The sequence below is a fragment of the Knufia obscura genome, assembly GCF_036327395.1.
Source record: "Knufia obscura strain CCFEE 5817 isolate CBS 148926 chromosome Unknown scaffold_4, whole genome shotgun sequence".
In the NCBI taxonomy this organism is placed as follows: Eukaryota; Fungi; Ascomycota; class Eurotiomycetes; order Chaetothyriales; family Trichomeriaceae; genus Knufia; species Knufia obscura.
In genome coordinates this window covers 874,307-900,119 of record NW_027042690.1, presented here as the reverse complement: position 1 = coordinate 900,119, position 25,813 = coordinate 874,307, and the positions used below count along the sequence as shown (strand labels likewise).

Below are 25,813 nucleotides of genomic sequence, written 5' to 3'. Positions count from 1 at the left end.
ATGTTCGAAAGACTTCCTCTATGTTGTCGCAGCTGTCTTCAGAATTGGAGCACGACGCAGTGTCTGTGTCCGAAATTGAAGTTGTTTGTATGAGAGGTGACGATTGGGCGGTGCGATAAGGCGAAGGTGATTTGAGCGTCGCGAGTGTTGGTGATTTGCGCAATTGAACGAACGGTGAACACACAGCGTAGTCTTGGACCGAAGAGTATCTGACACTGGCATCGGTATCAATGGGCTGGCGGCATGGTATGTGATGCTCAGTGCTGCAGCCACATTCACTATAGCTCCAGACCTCCTAATCCAGCAGTTAGAACCACTGTGTGCTTGGAGGAAGAGTGATCAGTAAGGCACGAAGATACCAACACTTTTCTACCGCAATGGCAGCTTGACGTTTCGCAGAAAAGGAATGGACTTACGGTGACACACATAATGTTGTGTTCGGGACGAAGACAGTTCGACTGTGCCGTCAAATTATGTTATCAAGACTTGGGCGACTGTATAGAATTGCACTGCTGAAGTGAAAGACAACCATATGAATCGAACTCAAGACCACCTCGCCTTCATTTTCAGACACTGTACTCGAGGGTGGGCATCGCGGCTCATTGTTTGTATTATTACCAAATAGTCGATAGATCAAATTGCGGATACCTGCATGCGATTTGGTTTCTGACCAGATTCGACAACCCAAGGCTTACTCGACCCATCCACCTGGCTCGACACTCCGGTATGACGCACCCAATACAATCATCGAAATCACCCCGAATATGAGTGAAAATCGATCCAGCATTCATGCTCTTTCATTTTGTCCATTGTCTCGTCGGAGAATATCTCGTACCTACTAGTTATGCCAGGAGTGGTATCCGGATGTCGTGCAGAAGTGGTGTACTGACGGTACACAGCAGCAATCAGCATAAGCATCTCTGCGCTGGCCAGATGCATGCCAATACACATTCGCGCTCCGCTAGAGAAGGCCCAAAACCACTTGTTTTGTGCTGCGGACTCCGGTAGAAGACTTCCATCCTCGGCGAGCCATCTCTCAGGCTTAAAGACATGTGGCTCTGGGAATACTGACTCTTGCCTGTGAAGACAATAAGGGGACATCCCGACGATTGTATGGGCAGGGATCGAAAGGCCATCAATGGTAGTGTCGACAGGTGCGCTTCGTGGCTCAAAGGCGGGCAGTGGCGTATAAAGCCTCAAGGATTCCTTTACAATTGCATTGAGCCATGTCAACCTGCTCAATTCCTTTGCCTCCGGCCAACCCCCGTCGTCGACCTGTAGATTGAGGAGCTCTGTGCGAAGCTGGTCCTGATACTTCTGATGTGCAGGTAGTGAAAGAGCCCAGATTACGAACATCAGCGAATCTGCTGTTGTGTCAATGCCAGCTAAAAGATGATCTGCGCACTCGGAAGCTATGTCCATGTCAGACAGGTTGTGCTTCTCTCGGACCTGAAACAGCCGGCCGATGACAGAGGTGTCGTTTGCAGGCTTTTCGCCACTCTTGATCGCCCCTTTATGCTGATGGAAGGCTTGAAGAGCATGATTGCGGATACCAGAATAGGTGAATGGCTTGTTCATTGGTAGGAGTCCTAGTGACTCGACTACTGTGCCGACGAGTCCTGTCCTCGTGGTGATCCATTTTGTGTACGCAGGGAAGTGGACAGCAGACCAAGCAAGCCGCCGTCTCGCCGGGTCAAGTATATCGTCGATCAATCTTCTGTCGACCTTATTGCCGCTCAAAGCATTTGTTCCCCCAAATTCCGAGCCATAAACAAATTCGCTGATTGCGTCAAAGGAGAAATAGTGCAGACTTGTGAAGATCTCACTGGCTGATTCTGGCTCCGTTTTCAGCATTGTGAGGAAGCTCTGCACTTTTCTCTTGATCATCTTGACAGACTGTTCCTCCATCAGCTTCTGGTTCGAGTACATGTGGCTTATGAGCTTCTTTCGATCTCTATGGGCGACGCCTGAGGCAAAAGTGAATAGGTTGGGTGTACCGTAAACGTCAAACATCTTGTAGAAGGAGGTTCGCTGGAAGCCGCTTCCAGCACCATAGATGGTCCGGAGAGCTGACAAGCTGTTGAAGGAAACCTGGTTAGGACCAACACGGACGATAGGACCGTATTTCTGATGTAGGTGCCGGATCTCATGGATGGATCGAGCATGCCAGGCATCGTACGCAAGTCGAAACCTCGTGACAGCATATGATATGGGACCCGGAACATGCTGAAGACGTTTGTAAGACTGATGTGCTCTCCATAGCACGCTCAGACACAACGCTATCACGCACAGCGCCGCAGACGCTGCTGCATGGATAGCCATTGTAAAAGCCCTTGAGTACAATCTGCTGTCTCGGAGCAGTTTCTGTTCACGTTCCTGCCAGTATCAGCTTTCCCTTTTCGCCCACAGGTACGCGCACATCGGAAGGATTCCGGAAGGAGCCAATATGCGCTTCGTATGTTGTTCATTCTACTCCTATGGCTGCCCTGTGCGGCCATGTCCGTCAATATGACAGTAGATGGTGACAGTCTGGAGATGTGCACAGCCCCCCTCTTTTCTGGCTCGTCGTGGCTACCCTGCCCGAGTCTGATGAGGACATCACATATGCACCGTAGAAATGACGAGGCAAAGTAGGTCGTCGGTCATATGCGATTGAGCAAGGTATCTGCTCTTCGGTAAGAGAAATGAGGTCGCCCCGGAAGCGACCAAAAGGCATTTGAGGACATCTTTGAGTCGGGCGGGGACCTTGATTTGAACTCAACTTCACTCATCACTGAGTCGGCAGCAGGAGGTGCTTCTAGGCTCAGCAAGTTTGCAGACTGCGGTCATGTCCATCAGGACGCACCCAGGGCACCTGCACCTTCCGCAACCGATGAGGCTAGCCTAACTTCTTTGGGCTCAGCGTTCATGCCAAGCTTCGACCTCGATTTCGAAGTCGGCGACCACGGGGGGTATACTCGTAGCTTAGGAAACTTCGCGACTCGTACCTGTCATTGTTGATCATTGCTATGGCATCTGTTAGATGCTACCAGATCTGCACATCTTTCAGGACCTACTGCCGACGCAGTTACTAGTCCGTACGCGTCCGGCGGACCATCGCCTTTTCTACTTTCGCTCGTGACACATCATTGTCACAGCTTGCTATGGGTAGCGCAAATGAGGCTCGCGGGGTTGCCACAGGTCGAGATCCTCAAAGAATCACGAGCTACGGTCTGGCTTGCGTCTAGACTTTTCTACAACACCTCAGGCTTCCCACAGTCGTCGCTATCGCATTTACCTTTCTTGTACCTTAAACGCCAAGATGAGATTGCATGGCTAGAGCAGGGGCCTGCAGATACCACAGATAAGCCGCTTCGTTATCAGCCTCTCACAACTCGACACTGCCGTCTCGAAACTTTTTCGAAACGCATCCATAGCTCTTTGATCATGCTCATCTCCGCCAAGATCTGTCAAAGGATGCTTGTTCGAGCTTAGATCAAGCAAAGGCGTGGCGAGAGACCACATAGCGAAGCCGACTCTGCGATACAAGAACACAATACACGTGGGGGCCTTCTTATCAGTCCCTTCCTCTAGTGCTCCGCCATTAAGTGACCCTAGTGTCGGCTGCTGACGCTATCAGAAGAGGCGGAAATGATTCTTCACTGATTGCAGGATGGCATTTCGTTAAATAGACTCGCGTCCCAGCTCTTAGAGAGCGCCGATGTACACCCCAGTCCAGGCTCGTTGCTCAACATCACCATGGCAGACGAGAAGGAAAATCTCAGTTATGACGCCGAAAAAGGTGCTCAGATCAGCGGTCGTGAACTCTCCAGCGAGCCTGGTATCGTCCAACATGGCTCTGTCCAGGACATCGCGTTGGGTGGTGAGAGACACGAGACGACGAAGCGCGGACTCAAATCAAGACATGCGCAGATGATAGCACTCGGCGGTACCATCGGCACTGGGTATGTTCGACCGCTATGTATATTCACCTACGACTAATTTTTCATAGTCTTTTCGTCGGTTCCGGTGCGGTCCTCGCGAAAGGTGGCCCAGTCTTTATCCTTGCTGGGTATTGCATTGTAACAGCGCTCGTCTTCTGCGTCGTCACCGCCATAGCCGAAGTGGCAGCATACCTGCCTGTCCATGGGGCGTCTATGTCCTACTACGGCAACCGCTACGTCTCCAGGTCGATGGGGTTTGCTCTCGGCTATCTCTACTGGTACGCCCTCGGCATTCTGGTACCATACGAAATCACTGCTGCAGGCCTAGTCATCGACTACTGGGACAACCCAGTTCACATCGGTGTCTGGATGACAGTCATGTTGATCGTCATAGTCGGCCTCAACTTCCTGCCAGTCCGTTTCTACGGCGAAACAGAATTCTGGTTCGCAGGCACGAAGGTCATCATGATGATAGGGTTGTTCATGCTCTCCTTCATTCTCTTCTGGGGAGGTGGTCCATCCCGCGACAGACTCGGTTTTAGGTATTGGGTCCACCCAGGTGCAGCAAATCCGCACATTCGTGAAGGTGGAATAGGCCTGCTCATATCTTTCTGGTCGACGCTGGTATCTTGCATCTTCCCGTTCACCTTCTCACCAGAACTGATAATTGTGACGGTAAGGCGTGCCCATAGTCTAGTGTATTCACCATACTGACTTGTTCTAGGGCGGAGAGATGGAATCACCACGACGTAACCTGCCTATTGCAGCCAAAAGGTACTTCATTAGGCTTGTTGTGTTCTACATAGGATCGGTCCTATCAATCGGACTTATTTGCCCATCAACGGCTCCTCAGCTTACCGACGGCGGTGCAGGTGCAGGATCCTCGCCATTCGTCGTCGCAATCGCAAATGCCGGCATCAGCACCCTTCCCGGGATTATCAACGCAGTCATCCTGATCTCAGCGTGGTCATCTGGCAATTCATTCCTCTACCTGTCGTCACGCAGCCTCTATTCGCTAGCCGTTACCGGTAACGCACCGCGCATCTTCAAGAGGTGTACCAAATCAGGTGTCCCAATTTACGCAGTAGGCTGCAGCTCATTGTTCACATTACTGAGCTATCTCAACGTCTCGACCTCGGGTGGCATAGTATTCAACTGGTTCATGAACTTGACGAATACGTGGGGCATGATCTCCTGGGTCTGCTGCATGATCATCTTCTTCCGCTTCCGCAAAGCGGCCGCCTACCACGGCGTCCAATCTCCCTACCGCAGCTTCATTCAACCTTACGGCGCATGGATCGCAATGGTCTCATTCACAGTCCTCTGCCTCATTAATGGCTTTACATCATTCTTCCCACAGAACTGGTCCGCAGCGAACTTCTTGACGGCATATGTCGGAATCCCGATCTTCGGAGTCATGTACGCTGGACACAGGATCTGGTCGTGGAGCGATAAGTGGGCATTTGATCCAAGTGAGATTGACATGCACACTGGGCTTCAAGAGGTGGACGACGCGGAACTGCCGGTGAAGGTGAGGAAGGGGTGGGGGAAGTTGTGGGCGATCGTTGAGTGATCATCTAGCGGCACTTACTGAAGCTGGTCTCAGGTGGCTCCAAGCTTATCACGCTGAATTCTCCTATTCCCATTCATACGAGATTACTCCAATTCAGTCCTTACTGACTCAGTTCCTGTCGCCTTGCCGTCACACGACCATGCTAACTTCCATCACTTGGCCTAAGCTGGACCACCGCAGGCCTTGCCGCACGGAGAGGGGCTATCATGTTGGACTCCAGAGCAGACGGTATCTTCGGAAGCGCCATCGGATCATATTGTTCATAGTGCAAAAGTGCACCGACCACGTGGTGTGAGCCTAAAACCACTGGGAACAAGAAAGAAGCCGTGGTCACTACTCTACGGCTACAACTACAGTTACTGCTACGATCTCACTTGATAGCCGGCCCACAAGCAGTAGTCATATCCACAATAATTCGTGCCGCAGGTAGTCTCCAAACTGCAAGGTCCAACTTCAGACTTCTCCCGACGATGGAACCTACTGTATTATACCTTGCAAACAAATCCGGCAGCCACCTGCATCCATTGCTCCCGGCAGCTTAGCGTATCATCGCCAGCACCTTCTTGTTATACGGAGATAGAGACCGAGTACATTTTCGCCCCGAGCAATTTCGGGAGAACAAGACCGGAGCTTACGGTCCCGATGGGTGCATCCTGATACTGTACACGTTGATACCACAGGACTGTCCATCATCATACTGACTTGAGTAGTTAGCGATCTTGGACCATTACACGAGACGTTGAAGAATTGGTAGAGCATTTATCCCTCGCGAAAGCGGAAGCTGAGCTACTTTAAATGCTTACTGTTCAAAAGGCTCTAACCCCTCAACCAGGCAAATCAATCAAATCAAAGCTCTGCCACTATGCCGTTCATTGTGGCCGACCAAACACTTCGTTAGCCCAATCAATACAACTTCAAACTTCGCGCAATGGAATTTGCTCAGCATGCGGGGCAAAGTCCTCAAATCACATCAACAAAGGAACTAACTGCGTCTTCCTGGCCTCGCACAACAATGCCTGGCAAGCAACACGCCTCCTTAACATGCTGCCAATTCCACTCAATTCTCCTCGTGCAGCACAGCACTATTCGAAATCTCGTCAATCACTTCCCTCTGCTGGCTGAACCCTGTTTGGCCAGTGGAAGGGAGCCAATAAACTTTCGACCAATGGATGTACTGCGACCAGCTACTTAATTTCCCTACGAGCAATGGTCAAGCACGACAATTGACTACTATCAGCGTCAGGGACTCAATGTCCGAACCACGCAAGCCGCAGGTGGTGCAGGGGACACATGATGGTATATCTCATTTGGAGGGCAGTGTCCCCATGCAGGAGGTATTGACAATGGACTACCTAGCAATTGATGCGGTAGTGTGCCACGCGTTCGGACTGGGAAAGGCGAGACCATGATAAAATATTCAGTGGAGGAGAAAGTCAGGTAAAGTTGTGTTCCCTCACTCGATAACCCTACAGTAGCGTAGAAATATCGCCCCTGCGAAGGCACCGCAAGTATACATATCTAGCAATCTCTTCTGTACACATACACCTTGCTCTCATCTCGATTCGTTCTAACATTCCTCGTACTTCGTCCTCTTTCGTAATCACACCGTATTTTCTTTTGACTGTGCTGTGCCGTGCCTCTTGCCAGTGCACTTCTCACCATCCCACAAAACCCCACACTCACATCCCCATATCAAGCATTCATCGCATCAACCCTCGCCGTCTGCCCCTTACCATCGACCTCAATACCATCCGCACCCGCATCCGCACCTTCCATCCCACCCACAAACCCACTCGGCGGCTCCTTAACAACACAATTCCACCCAAACCGATCCTTCTCCTCTCCCTGTTGTATACCCTTCAACACCCTCAACAACTCCTTACACACCGGCCCAGGCCCCCCATCACTCGGCAACGCCTCCGTAAACTCAAACTTATCCCCCCTACTCTTCATCGTAATACTCTTAATCGGCACCAGACTCGCCGCCGTCCCCGCCGCCATAACCTCACTAAACTCCTTGATTTCTTCGTAGGGTATACGCCGTCGCTCAACGGTGTATCCGAAGACGTCTTGCGCGATTTGGCAGGCTGATTCAGAGGTTACACTCTTAATCACATTTTTCGAGTCCGGAACCACAACCGTCGTTTTTCCATCCTGCTTTCTCACGCCGATGAATCCTGAGGTTGAGAACTCATCAATCTCACTCCTCGTCTTACTGTCCAAATGCAACGTAATCCCAAACCCCTCCTTATACGCCCCCTGCGAGTGCCTCAACACAGGCGCATAATTCCCTCCGATCTTCGCGCTGCCTGTCCCCTCCGGCGCCGCGCGATCAAAATCCTCTAGGATCAGGGCGTCGACTGCGTTAGTACCGTGGTAGACACCAGTCGGCATGACGAAGACGACGAATGTATACTCGTTCCCCGGGTTGAGTCCCAACTGCGCGGAGGAACAGAAGAGGAGGGGGCGGATATACATCGCCTGGCCGCTGTTGCTGGGGGGACGAACTCGGCGTTGCACGCAACCGCGAGATTCACGGCGTCCATGAATAAATCGGTGGGGACGGGAGGGATACAGATGAACTCTGCGGAACGCTGCATCCGGATTGCGTTTTGGTCGGGACGGAAGATCGTGATGTTGCCGTTTGGGGCGCGGAACGCCTTGATGCCTTCGTAGCATTGGACGCCGTAGTTTAGGCCGGGGGCCATGCCGTGGATGCTCATGTAGGGTGAGGAGACGAATTTTGGTGGGGACCAGGTGGGATTTTGGGAGGTTGCGTCGAAGGTGCTTTGGATGTGGCCGTTTACGGGGTGGACTTTGAAGCCGATGTTTGGCCAGTCCATGTTTACTGGGGGTGGTGGGAAGGGGGACATGTTGAGGACGGATTTGTATTATGGGTGCCTTGATTGGCTGGTTGTCTGGGGTGTGGTTCGAGGTGCTGAGTGGGAGACGCCAAGCTCAGTTTGTGATGTCGAGGTAAGTGCTTTAGGAGAGGATTTGGTGATTGCGATCGAGCTCTGAAGGCTACAGCTTGACTTGTAGGCGGTCGGGCTCTTTGGCAAGCTTTTGTTTCCTCTCTATTGCGCTGGATACTGTCTGTCTCAAGCACAACAGTCAGTCACGCTTTCCTTGGCAAATACTCGATCAATTCAAGAGTGATGCAGTAGTCAACGGGTCGAATTAGCTGAAGACTCACTGTGCGGACACGAGTAGCTTGGTTAAGCCGGTGTAGACAGATCAAGCGACGCAGCAAGTCGATTTGCTCCTTTAGGTGACAGGTTGTTGCAAGGAACAATTAACTTGACTCGAATAATGCAGCAGCGAGATGCACAAAATCGTGCCGAGAATCGGAGAGGGACCGAGCAGGAATGACTAAGCGAAGACTCGCCTCGGCTGCGCTTGCCGTGGGTTACTGCGCCTAACGCGTCAGATGTTAACGCCGAACCATGACCCTTGAACTTATTTCGGTACCACGAGTACCGTACCTGCATCGCCTCATGATTGTGGTGTAATCTGTCTTATTAACTTAGGTACCTAAGCACGAGTTCGACTTAAAAATGTTGTTCACCCAGCAATAACATACCCTTATAGCTCACAGATCAGCGACGATGCCACGAGCACCGCCCCCAGGCTTCTACGTCCTCAGCACAATAGCCCTCTTCATCTGGTTCATCCTCTACACCCGCAACCACGACGTCAACCGTGGCCTCTCCCACATCGGAAACACCCACAGCACCCTTCAAACCGACATACCAGCTCTCGATGTCTCATCCTCCTCTGCCGCCACCACCGGCACCGCAATAATGCCCTCCCTAGGCAACGAAACCGCCAAAGCAGAACTCGGCCGCGCCTCCTGGAAACTCTTCCACACCATCATGTCCCGCTTCCCCGACACACCCACCCCCGACGAAAGCAAGGCCCTAAAAGAATACATCCACCTCTTCGCGCGACTGTACCCCTGCGGTGAATGCGCGACGCACTTCCAGCAGATATTGAAGAAGTATCCGCCGCAGGTGAGCAGTCGGAGTTCGGCGGCGGCGTGGGCGTGTTTCGTGCATAACGAGGTGAATGTGAGTAAGGGGAAGCCGGTGTTTGATTGTGCGGATATTGGGGACTGGTATGATTGTGGGTGTGCGGATGATGAGAAGAGTCAGGAGAGTGGTGGTGTGGGGAAGGAGAAGCAGGAGCGGATGAAGGAGAAGATTGTTGCTGGGGAGCCGGTTGAGATTGAGAAGGATGGGTTGATGAATGGTGGTTGAGAGCTGAGCTTGGTCGATTTATCGGGAAGCAAATATCGACAGTTGAAGTATGAACAAGAAGCTCCGACATATCCACAAGGACAACGGTCATGATGTGATCGGCTAGAACTGAGATTCACATCTGTCGTCGTCATACCGACTCTTGCCCACTCGACCATTACACATATTCCAGAATCGATGCTTCTGACAGCACGAAGCAATCGGGAGCTGGAATACGACTTCACCAGGGCTCATACTCTGAGGTCGACCTGACATCCTCATGCTATGCCATTTCTGTCGGAAGCCACTGAACGAGCTAGAGCGGAATCTAGCTGCTCGAGCACGCTCAGTAGCCTCCATCTGCTGTTTCATTCGATCTGCAGCGAACGGGTCGATCCTCACGAATCCCGGATCTGTGAAGCACCGACTGGGTATATCCCAGAAGATATTGCCTAGGGCGTCTTCTCGTCTTTGGGGGTACGGGTCGAGTCGTTTGAGGAGTTCCGGGTCGTATCGTCTGGCACGCCGAATACATTGGGGACAGCCTTGGTCGAGCTGTCGGTTGTGTTGCTCAGGTACGCATGCTGGAGTGTTGGGGTTTGGACAGCCTCGATCTCGGAAAGCATTTGTGGCTTGATGTCCACAACTGTATATGAGTTTGGTGATCTCACACATCTTGGGTTGTGATTGATTGCTTGGACTCCTAGGAATCGTTATTGAGGTTGTTGCTGGATTGTGCTGGTCCTCAGTCGAAGCTCGTCTTTTCTATTTGATGAGCTGGCAAACGGACCGACATGTCTGACTATCAGGGCCCGTGCTGGGCTTGAAACGGTCAGTGCGTTGGTCAGAACCAGAACCTCGAGTTTCAGCCGCACAACGTGCCGGCAGAGACAGGTTCAATATATGCTGAGACATCCTTCGAGAAGCGCAATGGATGCTTTAGTATTGTATTGCCCATGCTGAGAACCACGAGGGATATTGACCCGAGTGACAAAGATGTCCATTGTTCAGCCTGGTGTTCCAGGTCTCCGTTTCTGGGTAGAACAGGCAAACATGCGAGTACCGAGCTGAGTGAACAAAGAAATCGAGACATTTGTTTCGCCAACACGAGTCATGTTCTTCCGGGGTATCAGACAAAGAGAACTGTCGACTTGGCTTACCTCGCATGCGTCAAATATGGTCCTGCAAATCACCTTTGGCAGTGACCATCTGCGATACCAATCTCGCCGTATTCGAGTTTTCCACTTCCTAAACCATCACGAACTCAACATCGTTGGATATAAGCTTTGAAACATCTCAACAATGAGAAACCCAACCACAATGCTCTCCTTCATCCAGCGCATCCTCCAACCTGACACCTCTCGCAAAAGGAAACGCACAACCGATCACATCACCCCATCCGAAATCGAAGACCTCCGCCAAACAATCATAGACAACGAACCCTTTGCGGACTCCGAGGATCGAGAAAAAGCCATTGCGGAGTTTCTGGGACAGGGAAATGGGAATGTGATGGATGGGGACTTGGATCCGGCGAGGAAGCGGGTGAAGCAGGTTGGATCGGCGCTGAATGGGCGGTTGAGTACGATTTCGGAGGGGTGTGAGGGGTGTGACGAGGAAGAACTTAATGAGAAGGGTGGTGGAGGAAGTGGGAGTGATGATGAGATGGTGGATGTGGAGTTGCGGCCGCAGGGGGTACGCAGGAGTGAGGAGGGTAATGATGGGATGGTTGTTGATCGGGATTTATGGATGTGGAAGGGTAGGAATGTGTTGCAGAGATAGATAGGATGATGGAGCATGGACGAGGAAGAAAGGTCTTCTCTCATTCTTTGGCACCAATCGTGCTTGCGGTTCTGATGCGCCTGCTGTTTGGCGCCATGGGACTAGTGTGGAAGGTGCATCTGGCAGATTGGGTAGCTGGTGTGCTCCTGCTATTTGAGAGTCAGTCAGCACGGGCAAGGGAATGTGCTGGACGAAGGCGTCTGAAAGGAACCAGCAAGACCCTACGATCCCTGTTCAAGTGAGCACGGCATTGTATAGAAATGGCAACAAAATCAGGACTGAGAGCTTTTTGTGAAAGATTTTTTGGTCTTCGCCCACAACCTGAAATACAGTATGTGCAGTTGATACATCACAAAAGGGACTCATCTTCAGCCGTGGCCTCACTAAAACGAAGACGATCATGCATAAAGAAGAGTCCTTGTCTAGCACCCTTGGCTCATCTCTAACTTTGATAATGATAGCACAAAAGCAGCAAATCTGCTCACCTGTTCTGCCCTCATCGTCGGATTCTCGAATCGTTGACAGCTGGTGGTGCGTACTTGATCTTCCTTGTCTTGATAGTCGCCCACTTGTATCTCTTGACCCAGACGGAAAGTGCGAACAGACCAGTCGAGATAATGAGGGTTTTCCAGCCCATCTTTTTTCGGTCATCCATTTCTGGCTCGGCGGTCCAGTTCAAGAACTCAACAACATCCTTTGCCATCTGAGAGGCGGTAGCTGGTGTTCCATCTTCGTATTCGACAAGACCATCGTACAGCTGCTTGGCCATGGCGATACCGGTACCTGGGAAATAAGGGTTGAAGTTTAGACCCGATTGAACAGTTGCGCCGGCTGGTGGTTCTTCTGGGTAACCGGTAAGCAAGCTGAAAATATAGTTGCAGCCACCGTGTCGGGCCTTGACAATCAGCGATAGATCAGGTGGCAGAGCACCGTTGTTGGCAGCTCGGGCAGCCTCGTCGTTCTTGTAGGGAGCTGGCATGTAGTCGGAGAGCTTTCCTGGTCGTTTCTCGATTTCACCCTCGTCGTTGGGTTCTGTGTCGTATTCGTTCTGCTCGGCGAGGGCTTTGGCTTCATCGACGGTCATGAATGTGCCGACCAACTTCCGGTATGGGATTCTCTGGATAGAGTGGCATGATGCGCAGACTTCTTGGTAGACCATGAAACCTCTTCGGAGCCTGCAAATGTGTCAACTGTGAGCTCTTCCACTTGTCTTTGGGTCGACATACGCAGCGTGATCGAATGTCTTTGACCATCTTTCGTGCTCCCAAGGATACTGTGTGGCGTGTAGACTGTATGCATGTCAATTCCTGCTCTCAAATTTCTTCTTTTATGGCTTCCGTACCCTTCTTCTGCCGGAGTCATGGCAAATGCATCCTGAGCGACAAACTGGTAGTAGTAGGCAGCAAGACCTATTGTGGCAGCGGTTGCACCGGAGGCTGAGGCTGTGAGGTAGAAGGGAGAGGCTGCTTCCGAGGCTTTGGACGAGGCATTTCTCTGTTTTCGGGTGTCAGCGTGAGCTCCCTGAGCACTAGGACATATTTTGGAGCTTCCAGCAGATGATTGCAGGGGTGTTGGAGGGTTGACTGACGATTGTAGTCCTCTGAACAATTTGTCGCGCAGCTCCTCTCAGGGATGCCGTGCGCACGGCTGATGTCGCAAACATCTTGGGCCGATGTTGGTGACGAGTGGAGGACGAGCTGGAGCACTCTCGAGGGATCGAGGAGAATGCTGTCGGCGGGAGGTGAGGAGGTTCGTGGAGGAGAGCAGAGTGAGTTGGTGATATTGCAGTCTCGACCTCGCAGCTTCAGGTTCAAATTCCGATTCGGTTGATTGGCCAGATATGACTGCCTCAGGCATATATACTGGGCAGGTTAGCCGACACCTTCCCTACATGCATGCGATGATGAGCACGACTCGGGCAGTCACATGTCAAGTTATGACTGCGGTTGATTCTCTTTCCGCGGCAGCAACATCGATTGCGTCCGCTACCTTGGGCGTGCTGAGGGTCCGGCTTCACAGATAATCAAGGCATAATCCACTCGAGCTTCCAGTTGTTCCCCAGGACGGCCTGCCATGCCTCTGCCGTCGATTCAATGCAACCACCAGCACCTCTCATCGAGCTTGCGACACCAATGATGTATGCTCCCAGCAACTCGACCAACACCACGAAGCCTCCGTCGTGGCTTGACCAGGCGAAAGAAGAGAACCAGCGTTATTTTGGAGTGCAGTTGGTCGTCTCTCTCACCTTCGGATTGAGTGCCTTCATCGCATTCTGCGTCCTTCGACCCAGGTGGACTCAGCTGTACAATGCTCGAAAGAAGCAGTCTCAATCTGCTGCAAGACTGCCCGAATTACCAAAGTCATTCCTGGGCTGGATCTCGGTACTGTACAACATTTCAAGAGAAGAAGTCCTCGCTTCCGCCGGGCTTGACGCTTTTGCCTTCTTGTCCTTCTTTCGATACGCCATCAAATATCTGTCTGTGACTTTGTTCTTCGCCCTCACTATCATCTTGCCTGTCAACTATCAGAATACCGGCGAGTGCATCGTCCCAGGCTGGTGTCCCACCAACGGCACCAATGGGACAACGAACACCACCGCATCGGTCTGGCACCTTCCAACCGACTACGAGAATTTCAAGGATGGCAAGGACAAGAAACCGGAAGACAGCTTTCAGCCATATGGCAGCTACCTCTGGATGTACGTTGTCTTTGCCTGGTTCTTCACTGCTATCGCTCTCTATCTCTTGGTGGTCGAGACAAAGTCCATCATCCATACTCGTCAAGCATATCTCGGTACACAGAACACCATCACCGATCGAACTATCCGATTGTCTGGTATACCGCATAACCTGCGGTCAGAGGAGAAGCTGAGAGCTTTTGTCGAAGAGCTAGGCATTGGAAAAGTCGACAGCGTGATTCTGTGCAAGAACTGGAAAAGGCTTGACCAGATGATCGAGGACCGTATGTGCGCTCTGCGGAAGCTTGAAGAACATTATGCTACATACATTGGTCGTAGTCAGCTCAAAAGGTCTGAGCGCAAACCCTATCGCCATGCCTTGCCAAATGGCCCGGAAGAGGATCATGAAACTACAGCTCTACTTTCGCGTGACGAACTCGAAAGGTCACGAGTAAGCTCCGCTACAAGAAAACGGCCTCTTCACACTATCTGGTATGGCCCACTTCGATTACGTCCGAAGAAGATAGATGCCATTGACTACTTCGAGGAGAAGGTGCGAAGATACGACGAGCAGATCGCCGAGCTAAGACAACAAGACTTCTCAACAACTCCCCTCGCATTTGTCACCATGGAATCTACAGCCGCCTGTCAGATGGCAATTCAGGCCAAGCTAGACCCCGTGCCAGGTCAGCTAATGGCAGCCCCAGCTCCGCCTCCCGCCGATGTCGTCTGGCGCAATACTTATCTGTCACGGAACCATCGCATGGCACGGTCGTGGTCCATCATGCTGGTTGTTGGCTTTCTGACCATCTTTTGGGCAGTATTGCTGGTCCCGCCTGCTACCTTGATAAGTGATGCTGTGACAGATAAGTTCTTTCCTGGCCTCAAGGGTAAAGATGCCGCAGTAAAGCACCCGATCGCCAATCCACTTGTCAAGACCACCCTGCCAACACTCTACTTCACCTTACTGTCAGTCGGTGTTCCCTATCTCTACGATTGGCTGTCCAACCAACAAGGCATGACCTCTCAGAGCGACATCGAGCTATCAGTTGTCTCCAAGAACTTCTTCTTCAACTTCTTCAACCTATTCGTCGTTTTCACCATTTTCAGCTCCGTCACCCAATTCTACGATTTCTACAAGAAGCTGCAAGATGTCGTGAGAGACACCTCTCTAGTAGCTTTCCTGGTTGCCGCAGCCATGAGCAAGATATGGCGATTCTATGCCAACCTCATCGTTCTGCAAGGCCTGGGCTTGCTGCCTTTCCGACTCCTCGAATTCGGTTCAGTGGCTCTGTACCCATTCTATCTACTCTCGGCTAAAACGCCTCGCGACCATGCAGATCTTGCTAAGGCCCCCGTCTTCCAGTATGGTTTCTACCTGCCACAATCTATGCTGATCTTCGTCATCTGCATAGTGTACAGCATTCTCCCCACGGCATGGCTCATAATTCTCTTCGGCCTCATCTACTTCTGTATCGCCCACTTTATCTACAAATATCAGCTGCTGTATGCTATGGAGCACGCACAACACTCCACTGGGCGCATCTGGCCGATGATATGTAATCGAATCTTTCTGGGTCTCATCATTTTCCACATTGCCATGACTGGTATCCTGGCAGCCAGGCAAGCTTTGACCCAGGCTGTATTCATGGCCCCGCTCATCATTGCAACGGTTTGGTTCACCGTCTACTTTCAGAGGACATACTTTCCATTGATGTACTTTATTGCACTGCGGAGCATCGACAGGCGATGGCAAATACCTCTGCCGGAACCTTCACAATCACCTTGGGATCTCGCGACTGACCGCGGACGGACCGTTGATACGGACCCCGATACTGGGCTCAGATATATGAATCCAAATTTGACGCAGCCACTGGAGAAATTATGGGTCAGGAAGCCGGTGCACAATGACCATGACAATCGTCGAGATCAGCCGGTATGATGGCAACCTCAGTGTTCAACTCGAAGAGAAAATTGTTGTTTTATTACTCATTTGCATCATTATTCAGATACCCAGCAGCATGTATAGCGAATGTATTAGTACAGCCTACTATCGTGACCGACCCGGACTCTAGCAGTTGCCAGAACCGGAGCTCGATACCGTTTTGAAGCTGTGTCCTTCGAGATATCGAGTCCTCGATCCTCACAGCTTTTGCGAACCGCGTGAATTGAGTGTGCACTTTCGAACAAATGCAAAAGCTGCGAGAACTTATGCAACGCATTAGCCATGTCAAACTCGCCTGACCGGGACTCAGCTTCAGCTCAGAATATTGTACCTTTGCCTTAGAAAGTTTGATTATTCGGAGGATGCTTTCATTACACAACTGGCAGCGGCAAGCGCTGACCAAACAGGTTCATCCATAGACGGGGCTTCACTTTTGCGGCTACGCGTTCATGATGTTTACCTTTCACCACGAAGTCATTGATCTGCATCCTCCCTTGAGCATAGATTCATGCTCTCGGATGAGTGCGATAATCGCCGTTCCCTTTCACGAGTTCGAACAACATGTACCTACTTCCGGACACAAGCTTGCGCTTTCCAGGTATGTGCCAGTGGTCGCTACTTCCTCTAGATGGACTTGCGCCTTCCTCGAACACCTGTCAGCGCTTTCGAGGATGCCTATAGTCGTACCTTCCCTTACTGAACCGGTCAGTCATTCGCTATCCCAGTGGTGTGTGCTGAACATTCTTTCACAGCTGGCTCTAACACTGCTAGCCATCCTTATTGACATATTCTTACCATCGTACCTATGGAGCAGCCTGATCTTCGATTCTACAATCCTTTCGGTGATGACTCTGATCCACCTAGTCCCTCCGAACTAGACAGACCGAATGCATTTCCCGGTCACCGAGATACTCTTGCTCGACTACACGAAGTCAGCCCACCCGAAAGCGAGCCTGATGAGGGCAACTATAGTCCTTCTCAGTCTGGGTTGTCGCTTTTTCGGCCCGGGCTCAATCTCCTGCATAGAGACACCCTCGCACGCCTCCACTTCAAGCAGAACTTCAGCAAAGCACTACCGGAGGATGTTCTGCGCATGATTGCAAGCTACCTGGATCCTCAAGATTGCAAGAACATGAGATTGACCTGCCGTCAATGGGCAGAACACCTACCTCAACCAAAGCTGGGCGTAGCTCAACGTCTCCCAGCTGAGATCCTGCTCGATATCTTCGCCTACCTTCCTGCTACCGATTACGATGCTGCCAGACATACTTGCAAGAATTGGTTCATGGTTGGGCTCGATCACAAGGTGGCTAAGCCAATGTTGAGATCCTCAGGATCATATCCTGCATATCATCAAGATCTTGCACTTGAGCGGGCGAAGCTACTTGGGAGCAGCTTGCAGGCAGCCGAAGTAACTGACCACGAAGAACAGTACAACAATACGCTCATTGATAAAGAATGGCTCATGTCAAAGAGGCTTGCCACAGAAAGCAGACTGAGCTCTTCCTGGCGAGGATCAAGTTTACGCACTTATGGTGGTCATTCTCTTGCAAGCTTTACTGTCATTGAGAAGGTCAGCTTCGAGAGGCTATTGCGCCCTGCAGACGGGCGACATGCAGGCGGTGCGTGCCTGCGTCACTTTACGGTCTCTTGCTGTGGCAGATATCTTCTTGTGACATTGGCAAAAGACATCTTCATCTACAGTTTGTCTACGATGAAGCCTGTCGCACGACTTGTTGCATCCTCCAGAGTCATTGCTATGAGCATGGACACAAGTTCGGATCGATACTCGGTCGCTGCACTTGCAGAGGGGCGATCGGGCCTATCGTGGGACCTACAAACTCCTAGCTCGGCGACTATGGTGCCTGTCATGGAACCAAAATTGATTCTGGACGAGACAATCGAGAGTCTGCATGGTGTCGTCGATGTCCATACTGAGAGTCCTCGAAGCACGTCGCCTCAGCTGCCCAGCGTCCTCTCAGGTTTCGAAATCAACACCCGTCCCACCATTTATCGGAATCTAGGAACTGGCAGCGACAGTCCGCGCAGTGTCGCTATATGTCCACAGCGGAAATGCGTGGCTTTCGGCTGCCGCAGTGGTATCGAATTGCACTGGACGACACCGGACAGCGACACAAGCCTCAATCGATAGTTCCCCTTGAGCGCACCCAGCGACCACCTACACTTCCTACCTCAGAGGCCAGGAATAGACTCTGCTAAGAAGCTCAGGCTGATCTCCAGTGCTGCAGGGCCATCAAGAGCAAATAGAGGGCGTCACAACAGCGCACCAACAAAATGGACGTTCAGGTCTACAACACCACGTCATGGAAGAATGCAAAGCATGACCCGTCTGTTCTTTGGTAGCTTACCATTTCCCAGTGCGCTCACCAGACGCGGATCAGCCCACTCCCTCGAAGACGTTGAGCAACAAGGCGTACTTCGGACCGTCGATTGCGATCACTATCGAGCAGTCCCAATCAGCGACGGTGCTCACATGCTCTTCACCGACCCAGCTACCGGCCTTCTCTGCCTTGGCAGCGATGCTCCCCTAGGCGGTCCAACGAAGTTGATGCGCAAGGTGTGCATGATTCCGCCGGAAAGTCACGCGCCCGAGGGTGCAAGCGCGCTTACATGCTACCAAGCCGGCTACGATGTTCGATGGGGTGTTCGTGTCGTCGCCGCATACGAAGATGGCCGAATCATCCTTTACAATATCCCGATCGACTGCTTCGAGAGGATACGGTACATTAGATCGTCGCCTGACGTCTGGGACGAACTCGCTGGTGTTCTCGGACAGAGTGATCTGCTCATGGACGTCTACATGGCCAGTCAGGAGCACCTGGCTGAGGCTGAAGATGCGAAGGCATTTCGCTCACTGCAGATTGATGGTCTGGAGATTTACAAGACTGATTGTGAGGTCGAGGATATCCAGGTTGAGTGTGCGGGTGGTGGCGTGAAGGTTTGGCTTTTCCTTGCATCAGCACGGGCGATCAGACTGAGCATTTATGCTCCGCAACATTTCAGGCCTGTGGAGCGGTATGTGGGCGCGGATGGGTTGGTGCATCCTGGGGCATCAGCGAGGACAGCAGATGTGAAGGGCAAGGCTCGAGCAACTTCGAGTCAGTTTGGGGATGATGGTGCGAGCGGCAGACACGTCAAGTTTGTGGTTTTCGAGTGAGGAGGTTGGCGTGCTCCGTTGGTATTGTTGAGCAGGTAATAGAATGTGAATATGTTGGTTATGCAAAGTATGGTTCGCACGATCAGAATAAATCTACTTAACCCGTTACCACGTGGCTTTAGCGCACACAGAAAATTGAACCTTTTAAGTGCTCATTTCGCTGACAATACTAGTAGTTATCAATCAGCGAGGATTGACATAGATAACAAGCTGCTCTCAATTTAACCAGAAGCCAAGCCAAATTTGATACATACATACACCCCAGTATCCATAGTTCGATCAGAGGTTTAGAAGGCAAAATGGGCTCTGGAATCACGGGGCCGCTGGTAAGGCCACTGTCCTCGGCTTTGTCTCTGTCATCCGATTCCTACCAGAACCCCACCAGCACGGCTGCGGACGGTCCAATCTCGTTTTCGTTCACGCCGAGTAAGGATTCGGGGTATATTGATGAGAAAAGGTCGCTTCTGGCATTGGCAGATGAGAGTCAGGTTGCGGTGCTAGACCTGAATCTGCCAGTGGCAGGCGAGAAGCACCATCACAATATCGAGGCTGACGCTGCCCGTGATGGTAACGGTGAAAATCACAATCCCATCCGACGCCCACGCCCACGCCCACGCCTCGGCTATTTCCCCCTCGCCGAAACCACCCTCGCAATCACACTGTACATCGCGACGTGGTTTCTCCTCTGGGCGATGCTCGAGAGGCTGGTTAAGTGGATGGATGGGGAAGATCGGAAGCGGACGGGGACACATGATACGAGTAAGGGAGTGTTCTATATGTGTATGTTTTTGAGTGCTGTTGCGCAGTTGGTTGGGTTTTGTGTTGCGTGCGGGGGGTTGAGGTGGGTTGGTGGTGGGGAGGTTGGGGAGAAGGGCGATGGGAGGGATGTAGATGGGGAAGAAGAGAAGATGGGAATGCATGGGGAGCCTGGTGTGAAAAGTGGGGGAGTGTTCGGTGCTGGTGCTCGTAATGGGCTGCGGAAGAGGCGGATGGATAGGGAGATGGGGGTGATGAGGTTGGTTTGGGGGCTTCTGGTTTTGGCTGCGGTTGGGGAGGTTGTGGTTAGTGGGAGGGTTGTTGTGGCGCGGGTGATGGGGTGGTAATCGACTCGTGGGAAAGGCTGGAAGGTGTTTAGAAGACATGGTAACGACGTAAGTATTTGGTCAGGTTTGATCGTGCGTCAGTAGGTCTAAGGAGGTCGTGAATGCGGTGTATGTAGTGCGAGTCAGACGTTACTTGAATGCTTCGTGGTTGGATCCTGCTGCTGGGCTGATATCATGACACTGCCTTGAACCAAGTCTTTTCGCTATCGGCTCCGGGCTATGTGCCTGCTGTATCGTCGTTGACGTGGGCCTGATGCCTCGAACGGTTGATGGATGATACAGAATGGAGGCAATCCTATACATAGCTCTGGTCACGACTTTAGGCTTGCACAGTCCGGACGTCTTGGTCTGAAGCATGTAGATGACCTCAACGTCCAAGCAAAACTGGAACTTGCATATCACTGTTAAGACCTGACCTGGAGGTGTGACGTCTGACTGAGACGATCGTTCGGTCGAAGATCACCAAATCAACAGTACTATGCCGCAACGCAGCAGGTGTTGCGGACTGCGATCGTCGAGAATGTCTTTTGCATCTATGGGGATTGAAAGCCTGCACAGGCGCATGCAGGGATTGCAGCTTGCTTTACAGCTAGAAATGCAAGGCCAAAGTAGTGCACCCAAATCCCATGGGACATTAGGTTGTAAGAATCGGTGATGAAGGCGGACTTTCTTGCCGGTTTCCGGAGTTGTCCCTGGCGATCACATCCCGCTTGCTCGGTGTGCGGGCGCTTTGCTGAGTGATCGATGTTCGGACATTGGCGTTCGAGCCCTAACTTGCTGACCTGGCTCACTGGAACTGCTCTTCTTGCCTCACTCGAAAAAATATTTGACGTCTTTCCCAGAATCGATCTACAAAGCTTTAACTCTCACGGAAATGTCGAGATAACCCGTACTCACCGAGAATGCTCCCAAGCCTCTCCCAGGAATCTACAGTCAGGCCATCGTCGCCAATGGCTTCGTTTACTGCTCAGGCCAGGTTCCGATGAACCCCGCGACAGGCCAAATGGCTGAGGGTGATAATCAGGCACATACAGTGCGGTTATCGAGCTCGAGATTTGAGATTGAGCTGACAAGCGAAAGCACCAATGTTTGAAGAACCTTAGCGAAGTGCTAAAAGCTGCTGGCTCGAACATCGAAAAATGTGTTGAGGTCAATGTTTTCCTTGCTGACATGGATGATTTTGCCAAGATGAACGAGGTTTACAGGGAGTATTTTGGTGATATGAAACCCGCCAGAACGTTGGTATCTCACCCTTTTCATCCTTTCAAGGTGATCATTTCCAGGTGTGTCGCGGTGAAGACTTTGCCATTGAATACGGATGTGGAGATTAAGTACATCGCAGTGCAATAATGAACGATAACCTGCACCTAAACAATATCGGCGCGGCTGAGTGGTTGTACTTGAGAGAGCCGTAGGTAGCTTGGAGATAGGCATGCAAGCTCACTCGATATCCCAATGCTGCCAGGGCTTGACAATCGAGTCGCAACTCCTTTCGTTCTTCCTTCTGAGCATGTCGACCTGGACGAATTGACTTAGAAAGTTATTAGACACGTTAAGGTTAGGTTCGAGAAGGGAAATGCCAGTGAGAGTCCGCCATCGTGAGCGCGCGAATACTAAGGTTAGCATGGTAGTTCGAAGCCGCTGTTCGATGCAAGCATTGCCGACCAAGGAACATAACAATCCCGTCTCGCCACGTCCGAATCCTTCGAGCCTGCACCAGCTGCCGCAAATCCTCTTGTCAGGCAGATGCGCCTCGAGGGAGCGCAGACTCAAGGTGAGTGTTCCGAGGCGTCTTTCGTGCGCTTTTGAGATTTGTCACCATGTCGTACAGCGGTATCGGCACTCAAGAGTATTGTGCGAACACCTGAGCCTTCACTGTTCACGATCCGTGGTTTTATTGAAATTCTGAGACGCTCGCACTATTTGGACCCTGCAGCGCAAGCGACGAAAGGACCTTACTTCGATCGGATCGCGCGCGGCTTAAAAGTGCTTAATGAACGCCACGACTACCGGAAATATTTCCTTGTGGTTTCGAACGGCTGCATGGTGCGACATGCAAGCTACGTAGACGCCACAATGCATGATCAGATCATTGACCGACTTTTGGATCGCAGACTAATTCGTTTAGCAACAGCTAGTGTATACAGTGTGGTTTGTGGTTCCGTAAAGACAAAATCTGTCATGTCCAACCTCTAGCAAGATGAACGCGTGTAACGCAGTGCGTAGAAAGGTGCAGGTTACTACGCACCCTAGGCATAGTCCTCGCATCCTCAGGTTTTGATCGTCGTGCAGAGTCCAGGATACCAATAAGGTCCCTGCAGGGTCTGGCAGAAGTCCGAGAAGGCGGCTGCAGTAGCCTCATTGAGCTTTCTCGAAGGAGCATCCTGACTTTTCTTGCACTGTAGATAAACGATGCATGAGCTCCGCCTGCAAGGCCGTGGGGTCGCTGTTAAAGCTCGATCCAAAGTCTTGGGATGAAGTTGGAGTCCATGGATTTTGAGTTTTTGAGGATAGGATCCAATCGGGTTATTGATGCTGGTTGATCGGCATATGGGTGGATGGAGCCATCCTGGATAGGACCCTTTTCTGTGGGTTTCAGAAGCGTCCAGAGCGCACAAATTGATCCATGACAATCATTGAGCTCAATTCTTGTGCCTCACCGCAACAGTATGGCTTTTATGCCACCGGGTACCTGGGTCGCATTCGAAATAGCCTTCAACAAGCTTCGATATCTTCCCTCAAGGCTTTCAGAAAGTGTTTGCCCCCAAGATGTAACTCTCAACAGGTCCATCACAAATGTCCGAATCAACTTACCCACTGCATGAGTCTGTCAGGCACAGGCTGCATCCAGAGTATGTGGAGTTCTACAACCGCCACCTCATCAACCTTCCCCAGGCGCATCTCCAACCAATATCGGTCTCGAGAGCTGGAAGCCCGGTCGCTCCAGGTGGGAGCAACCCTTTGACAGTTGGCCACCGACAGGACTATTCCATCCAGCGAAAAAGTAGTTCTGGGCCAGATGTGGTGGTCAGAGCATTCACTCCCGATGGACTGCCATCGAACTCAGCTGGCTGGCCAACCATGCTTTTTTTTCATGGTGGCGGATTCGTCCTCGGCAACATCAGCACAGAAAACACCGTCTGTACACATATGTGCATGAGGGCTCGTTGCGTCGTGATTACAGCTGACTATCGGTGAGTCTCATCTTTTCCTTCATGTCGGAGCAAACCATGCTAATCCGCGTTTCAGACTAGCACCTGAGGATCCTTTCCCCGCAGGAGTTGAAGATTGTTGGGAAGCATTACTGTGGTTGACTGGAGATGGCGCGAAGATCTTGAATCTGGATTTGAGCAGAGTCGCAACTGGTGGTGCGTCTGCTGGTGCCAATCTCGCAGCCGTCATCACGCAAAGGGCACTAGCGAGGAACGTACCTGGGTTTGGGGGCTTCATATACCAGCTCTTGGTCGTTCCAGTCACGGACAACACTGCGACTATCGAGAATAACCCGTCATGGAGGGAGTACCAGTTCACAGCGTCGTTGACGGCAGAGAAGATGATCTGGTATCGAGAGCACTATCTTCCCAACAAGGACGATTGGCCAAACCCAGAGGCCTCGCCTTTGCTCTTCCCAGTCGAGCGCATGTCGCAGCTTCCTCCCGCTTTGATCATCGTGGCGGAGTTGGACATCGTGAGATATGAGGGAGAAATGTACGCTCGGAAGCTTCAGGAAGCAGGTGTCTCGACAGATCTACGCATCATGCCAGGCATGCCTCATCCCTTTCTTGCGATGGACGCAACCTTGACGGCCGGTCGATCGGCCATCACACTGCTGTGTGATACGCTAGCCAAGGCGTTCGATTTGAGGGAAGAGGCGCCCACAGACCGATAAGCTGCTGAGCTCATTCGCGGGACCATGGAGCGGAAGTCTGCATTTCTAGATTTGGGTTGCGGCAACGCGTTTTGTGTGGAGTCTGTGCTTGACACCCGGTGGATAACAGACCAAGGCGCACTCACACTAAATTGAACTTCTGTAGCACCGCTTTGCGAAGATGCCGGACCAGACGGCAGAGAATCGTCCCAAAGCCAAGCATCGTCATTACCTTCGATATCATCCACTTTCTTCTTCGGTACCTGATCTAGCTGAATTCGCAGCATGAATGCAAGCATATTCAGGAGTGCAAATTCAGCGTCGGTCGCGATGGTAACATGTCCGGCACAGAGTGCGACACGGCGCCTTGAAGGTACTGCTGTTATCATAGACCACTCTTCATCGTGCGTGGCTCTTTCAGTATAATCCAACGCGATACCCTGCCCGTTCTGCCGATACCCTGGAGACGCCATAGGTGGATGTGTGCTATTTGTGCCTAACTTGCGATTTTCGTATCTCACGAAATCTAGGAGCCGATGCATACTTGCGTTCCAGTCAACAATATTGCTGTCTTTCGTGAAAATGACGGGCTGTGGTGGCTCACGTGTCCAGTGACCACTGCTGCCGGATCTCGTCTCGTCGGATTCTCGTTCGTAGAACATGTCACCGACACATAGAGTATAAGTGTCGTGATCATACCAGGACATCGAGTCTGGCGTATGTCCAGGTGTGTGGATGACTGTGATGGACGAATCCGTTGGTCCGCCATGGCCCTTAGGATCGTAGCTTATTCTTTGCGCGTCGTCGACGAAGCGTGCATCGTATTTCGGAGCTTTCAGCCCATTCAGGTCGCAAAGTGAGTGCTTCTGTAGATTACGCCATGGTGTCAAGAATCCTTTATCGTAGGATGATGACAACACTGTCACATCAGTCTCTGCATTGAGGAGATGCTGAATGCCACAGATATGATCATAATGACAGTGTGTTGTCATCACAAGGTATGGCGCGGCATGTCCAGGGTCCAACGTCAGCTCCAAGAAGGTTGCAATGTTCCAGCGCTTAGGTGGCCTCGTGCGACGAGCATCGCTCCCATTGCTCACCAAGGCCGAAGGTATTGAATCATTTTCAATGGATACATCGAGACCAGTACCGCTGTCGCTGAGAATGATGACGTCGGTTTGCTGGCCATCAGTCCCGAGCTGAACTTTCACGTAGATGTTAGGGTATTCTCCGAAGGCGTCCTTCTCGCGGATCAGATACGTGCGAGAATGACTGGTAGTGTACAAGTGCTGAATGGTGTAGGGACATCTAGTATCCTGTATAGACATGGTTCGAGGAGATCTGGCACAGTATTCGAAACACTGCCACATGGGAAGAAGTCATGAGAAACGGAAGGGTAGATGGTATGAGTTGGGTTACCGTCAGCATAGCGGCAGGTGCAACCGAGCCTATTCTCGGAGAACTTTCCTTCTTAGATACGACGCGTTTTGACGCGTCTTGAGCAAAGGGAAGATTATATCCTCCTTCGA

General features: G+C 51.6%; 12 protein-coding genes across 12 annotated transcripts; 7 read left to right on the top strand and 5 right to left on the bottom strand.

Annotated features, from left to right (window-relative positions):
- Positions 1–753: 753 nt before the first annotated feature.
- On the bottom strand, positions 754–2,322 carry PMZ80_004282 (uncharacterized protein; the record flags this gene model as incomplete). Its single annotated transcript, XM_064872707.1, has 1 exon — positions 754–2,322. The coding sequence occupies one exon, from the start codon at positions 2,320–2,322 to the stop codon at positions 754–756; it is 1,569 nt and encodes a 522-aa protein (XP_064731365.1).
- A 1,416-nt stretch (positions 2,323–3,738) lies between these two features.
- PMZ80_004281 (uncharacterized protein) lies at positions 3,739–5,496 on the top strand (the record flags this gene model as incomplete). Its single annotated transcript, XM_064872706.1, has 3 exons — positions 3,739–3,944; positions 3,992–4,598; positions 4,648–5,496. The coding sequence occupies 3 exons, from the start codon at positions 3,739–3,741 to the stop codon at positions 5,494–5,496; spliced, it is 1,662 nt and encodes a 553-aa protein (XP_064731364.1).
- Positions 5,497–7,188: 1,692 nt separating this feature from the next.
- On the bottom strand, positions 7,189–8,369 carry PMZ80_004280 (uncharacterized protein; the record flags this gene model as incomplete). Its single annotated transcript, XM_064872705.1, has 2 exons — positions 7,189–7,977; positions 8,034–8,369. 2 exons carry the CDS (start codon positions 8,367–8,369, stop codon positions 7,189–7,191), a joined length of 1,125 nt encoding a protein of 374 aa, XP_064731363.1.
- A 735-nt stretch (positions 8,370–9,104) lies between these two features.
- PMZ80_004279 (uncharacterized protein) lies at positions 9,105–9,755 on the top strand (the record flags this gene model as incomplete). Its single annotated transcript, XM_064872704.1, has 1 exon — positions 9,105–9,755. One exon carries the CDS (start codon positions 9,105–9,107, stop codon positions 9,753–9,755), a length of 651 nt encoding a protein of 216 aa, XP_064731362.1.
- Positions 9,756–10,186: 431 nt separating this feature from the next.
- Positions 10,187–10,409, bottom strand: PMZ80_004278 (uncharacterized protein; the record flags this gene model as incomplete). Its single annotated transcript, XM_064872703.1, has 2 exons — positions 10,187–10,380; positions 10,406–10,409. 2 exons carry the CDS (start codon positions 10,407–10,409, stop codon positions 10,187–10,189), a joined length of 198 nt encoding a protein of 65 aa, XP_064731361.1.
- Positions 10,410–11,036: 627 nt separating this feature from the next.
- On the top strand, positions 11,037–11,513 carry PMZ80_004277 (uncharacterized protein; the record flags this gene model as incomplete). The annotated part of the gene is made up of 1 exon (XM_064872702.1): positions 11,037–11,513. The coding sequence occupies one exon, from the start codon at positions 11,037–11,039 to the stop codon at positions 11,511–11,513; it is 477 nt and encodes a 158-aa protein (XP_064731360.1).
- Positions 11,514–12,009: 496 nt separating this feature from the next.
- Positions 12,010–13,176, bottom strand: CYT1 (cytochrome c1; the record flags this gene model as incomplete). Its single annotated transcript, XM_064872701.1, has 4 exons — positions 12,010–12,688; positions 12,740–12,802; positions 12,856–13,007; positions 13,102–13,176. The coding sequence occupies 4 exons, from the start codon at positions 13,174–13,176 to the stop codon at positions 12,010–12,012; spliced, it is 969 nt and encodes a 322-aa protein (XP_064731359.1).
- Positions 13,177–13,606: 430 nt separating this feature from the next.
- PMZ80_004275 (uncharacterized protein) lies at positions 13,607–16,132 on the top strand (the record flags this gene model as incomplete). Its single annotated transcript, XM_064872700.1, has 1 exon — positions 13,607–16,132. The coding sequence occupies one exon, from the start codon at positions 13,607–13,609 to the stop codon at positions 16,130–16,132; it is 2,526 nt and encodes an 841-aa protein (XP_064731358.1).
- An 808-nt stretch (positions 16,133–16,940) lies between these two features.
- PMZ80_004274 (uncharacterized protein) lies at positions 16,941–18,287 on the top strand (the record flags this gene model as incomplete). The annotated part of the gene is made up of 1 exon (XM_064872699.1): positions 16,941–18,287. The coding sequence occupies one exon, from the start codon at positions 16,941–16,943 to the stop codon at positions 18,285–18,287; it is 1,347 nt and encodes a 448-aa protein (XP_064731357.1).
- A 143-nt stretch (positions 18,288–18,430) lies between these two features.
- On the top strand, positions 18,431–19,313 carry PMZ80_004273 (uncharacterized protein; the record flags this gene model as incomplete). The annotated part of the gene is made up of 2 exons (XM_064872698.1): positions 18,431–18,483; positions 18,515–19,313. The coding sequence occupies 2 exons, from the start codon at positions 18,431–18,433 to the stop codon at positions 19,311–19,313; spliced, it is 852 nt and encodes a 283-aa protein (XP_064731356.1).
- A 299-nt stretch (positions 19,314–19,612) lies between these two features.
- PMZ80_004272 (uncharacterized protein) lies at positions 19,613–20,416 on the top strand (the record flags this gene model as incomplete). Its single annotated transcript, XM_064872697.1, has 1 exon — positions 19,613–20,416. The coding sequence occupies one exon, from the start codon at positions 19,613–19,615 to the stop codon at positions 20,414–20,416; it is 804 nt and encodes a 267-aa protein (XP_064731355.1).
- Positions 20,417–24,187: 3,771 nt separating this feature from the next.
- On the bottom strand, positions 24,188–25,612 carry PMZ80_004271 (uncharacterized protein; the record flags this gene model as incomplete). Its single annotated transcript, XM_064872696.1, has 1 exon — positions 24,188–25,612. One exon carries the CDS (start codon positions 25,610–25,612, stop codon positions 24,188–24,190), a length of 1,425 nt encoding a protein of 474 aa, XP_064731354.1.
- Between the last annotated feature and the right edge of the window lie 201 nt (positions 25,613–25,813).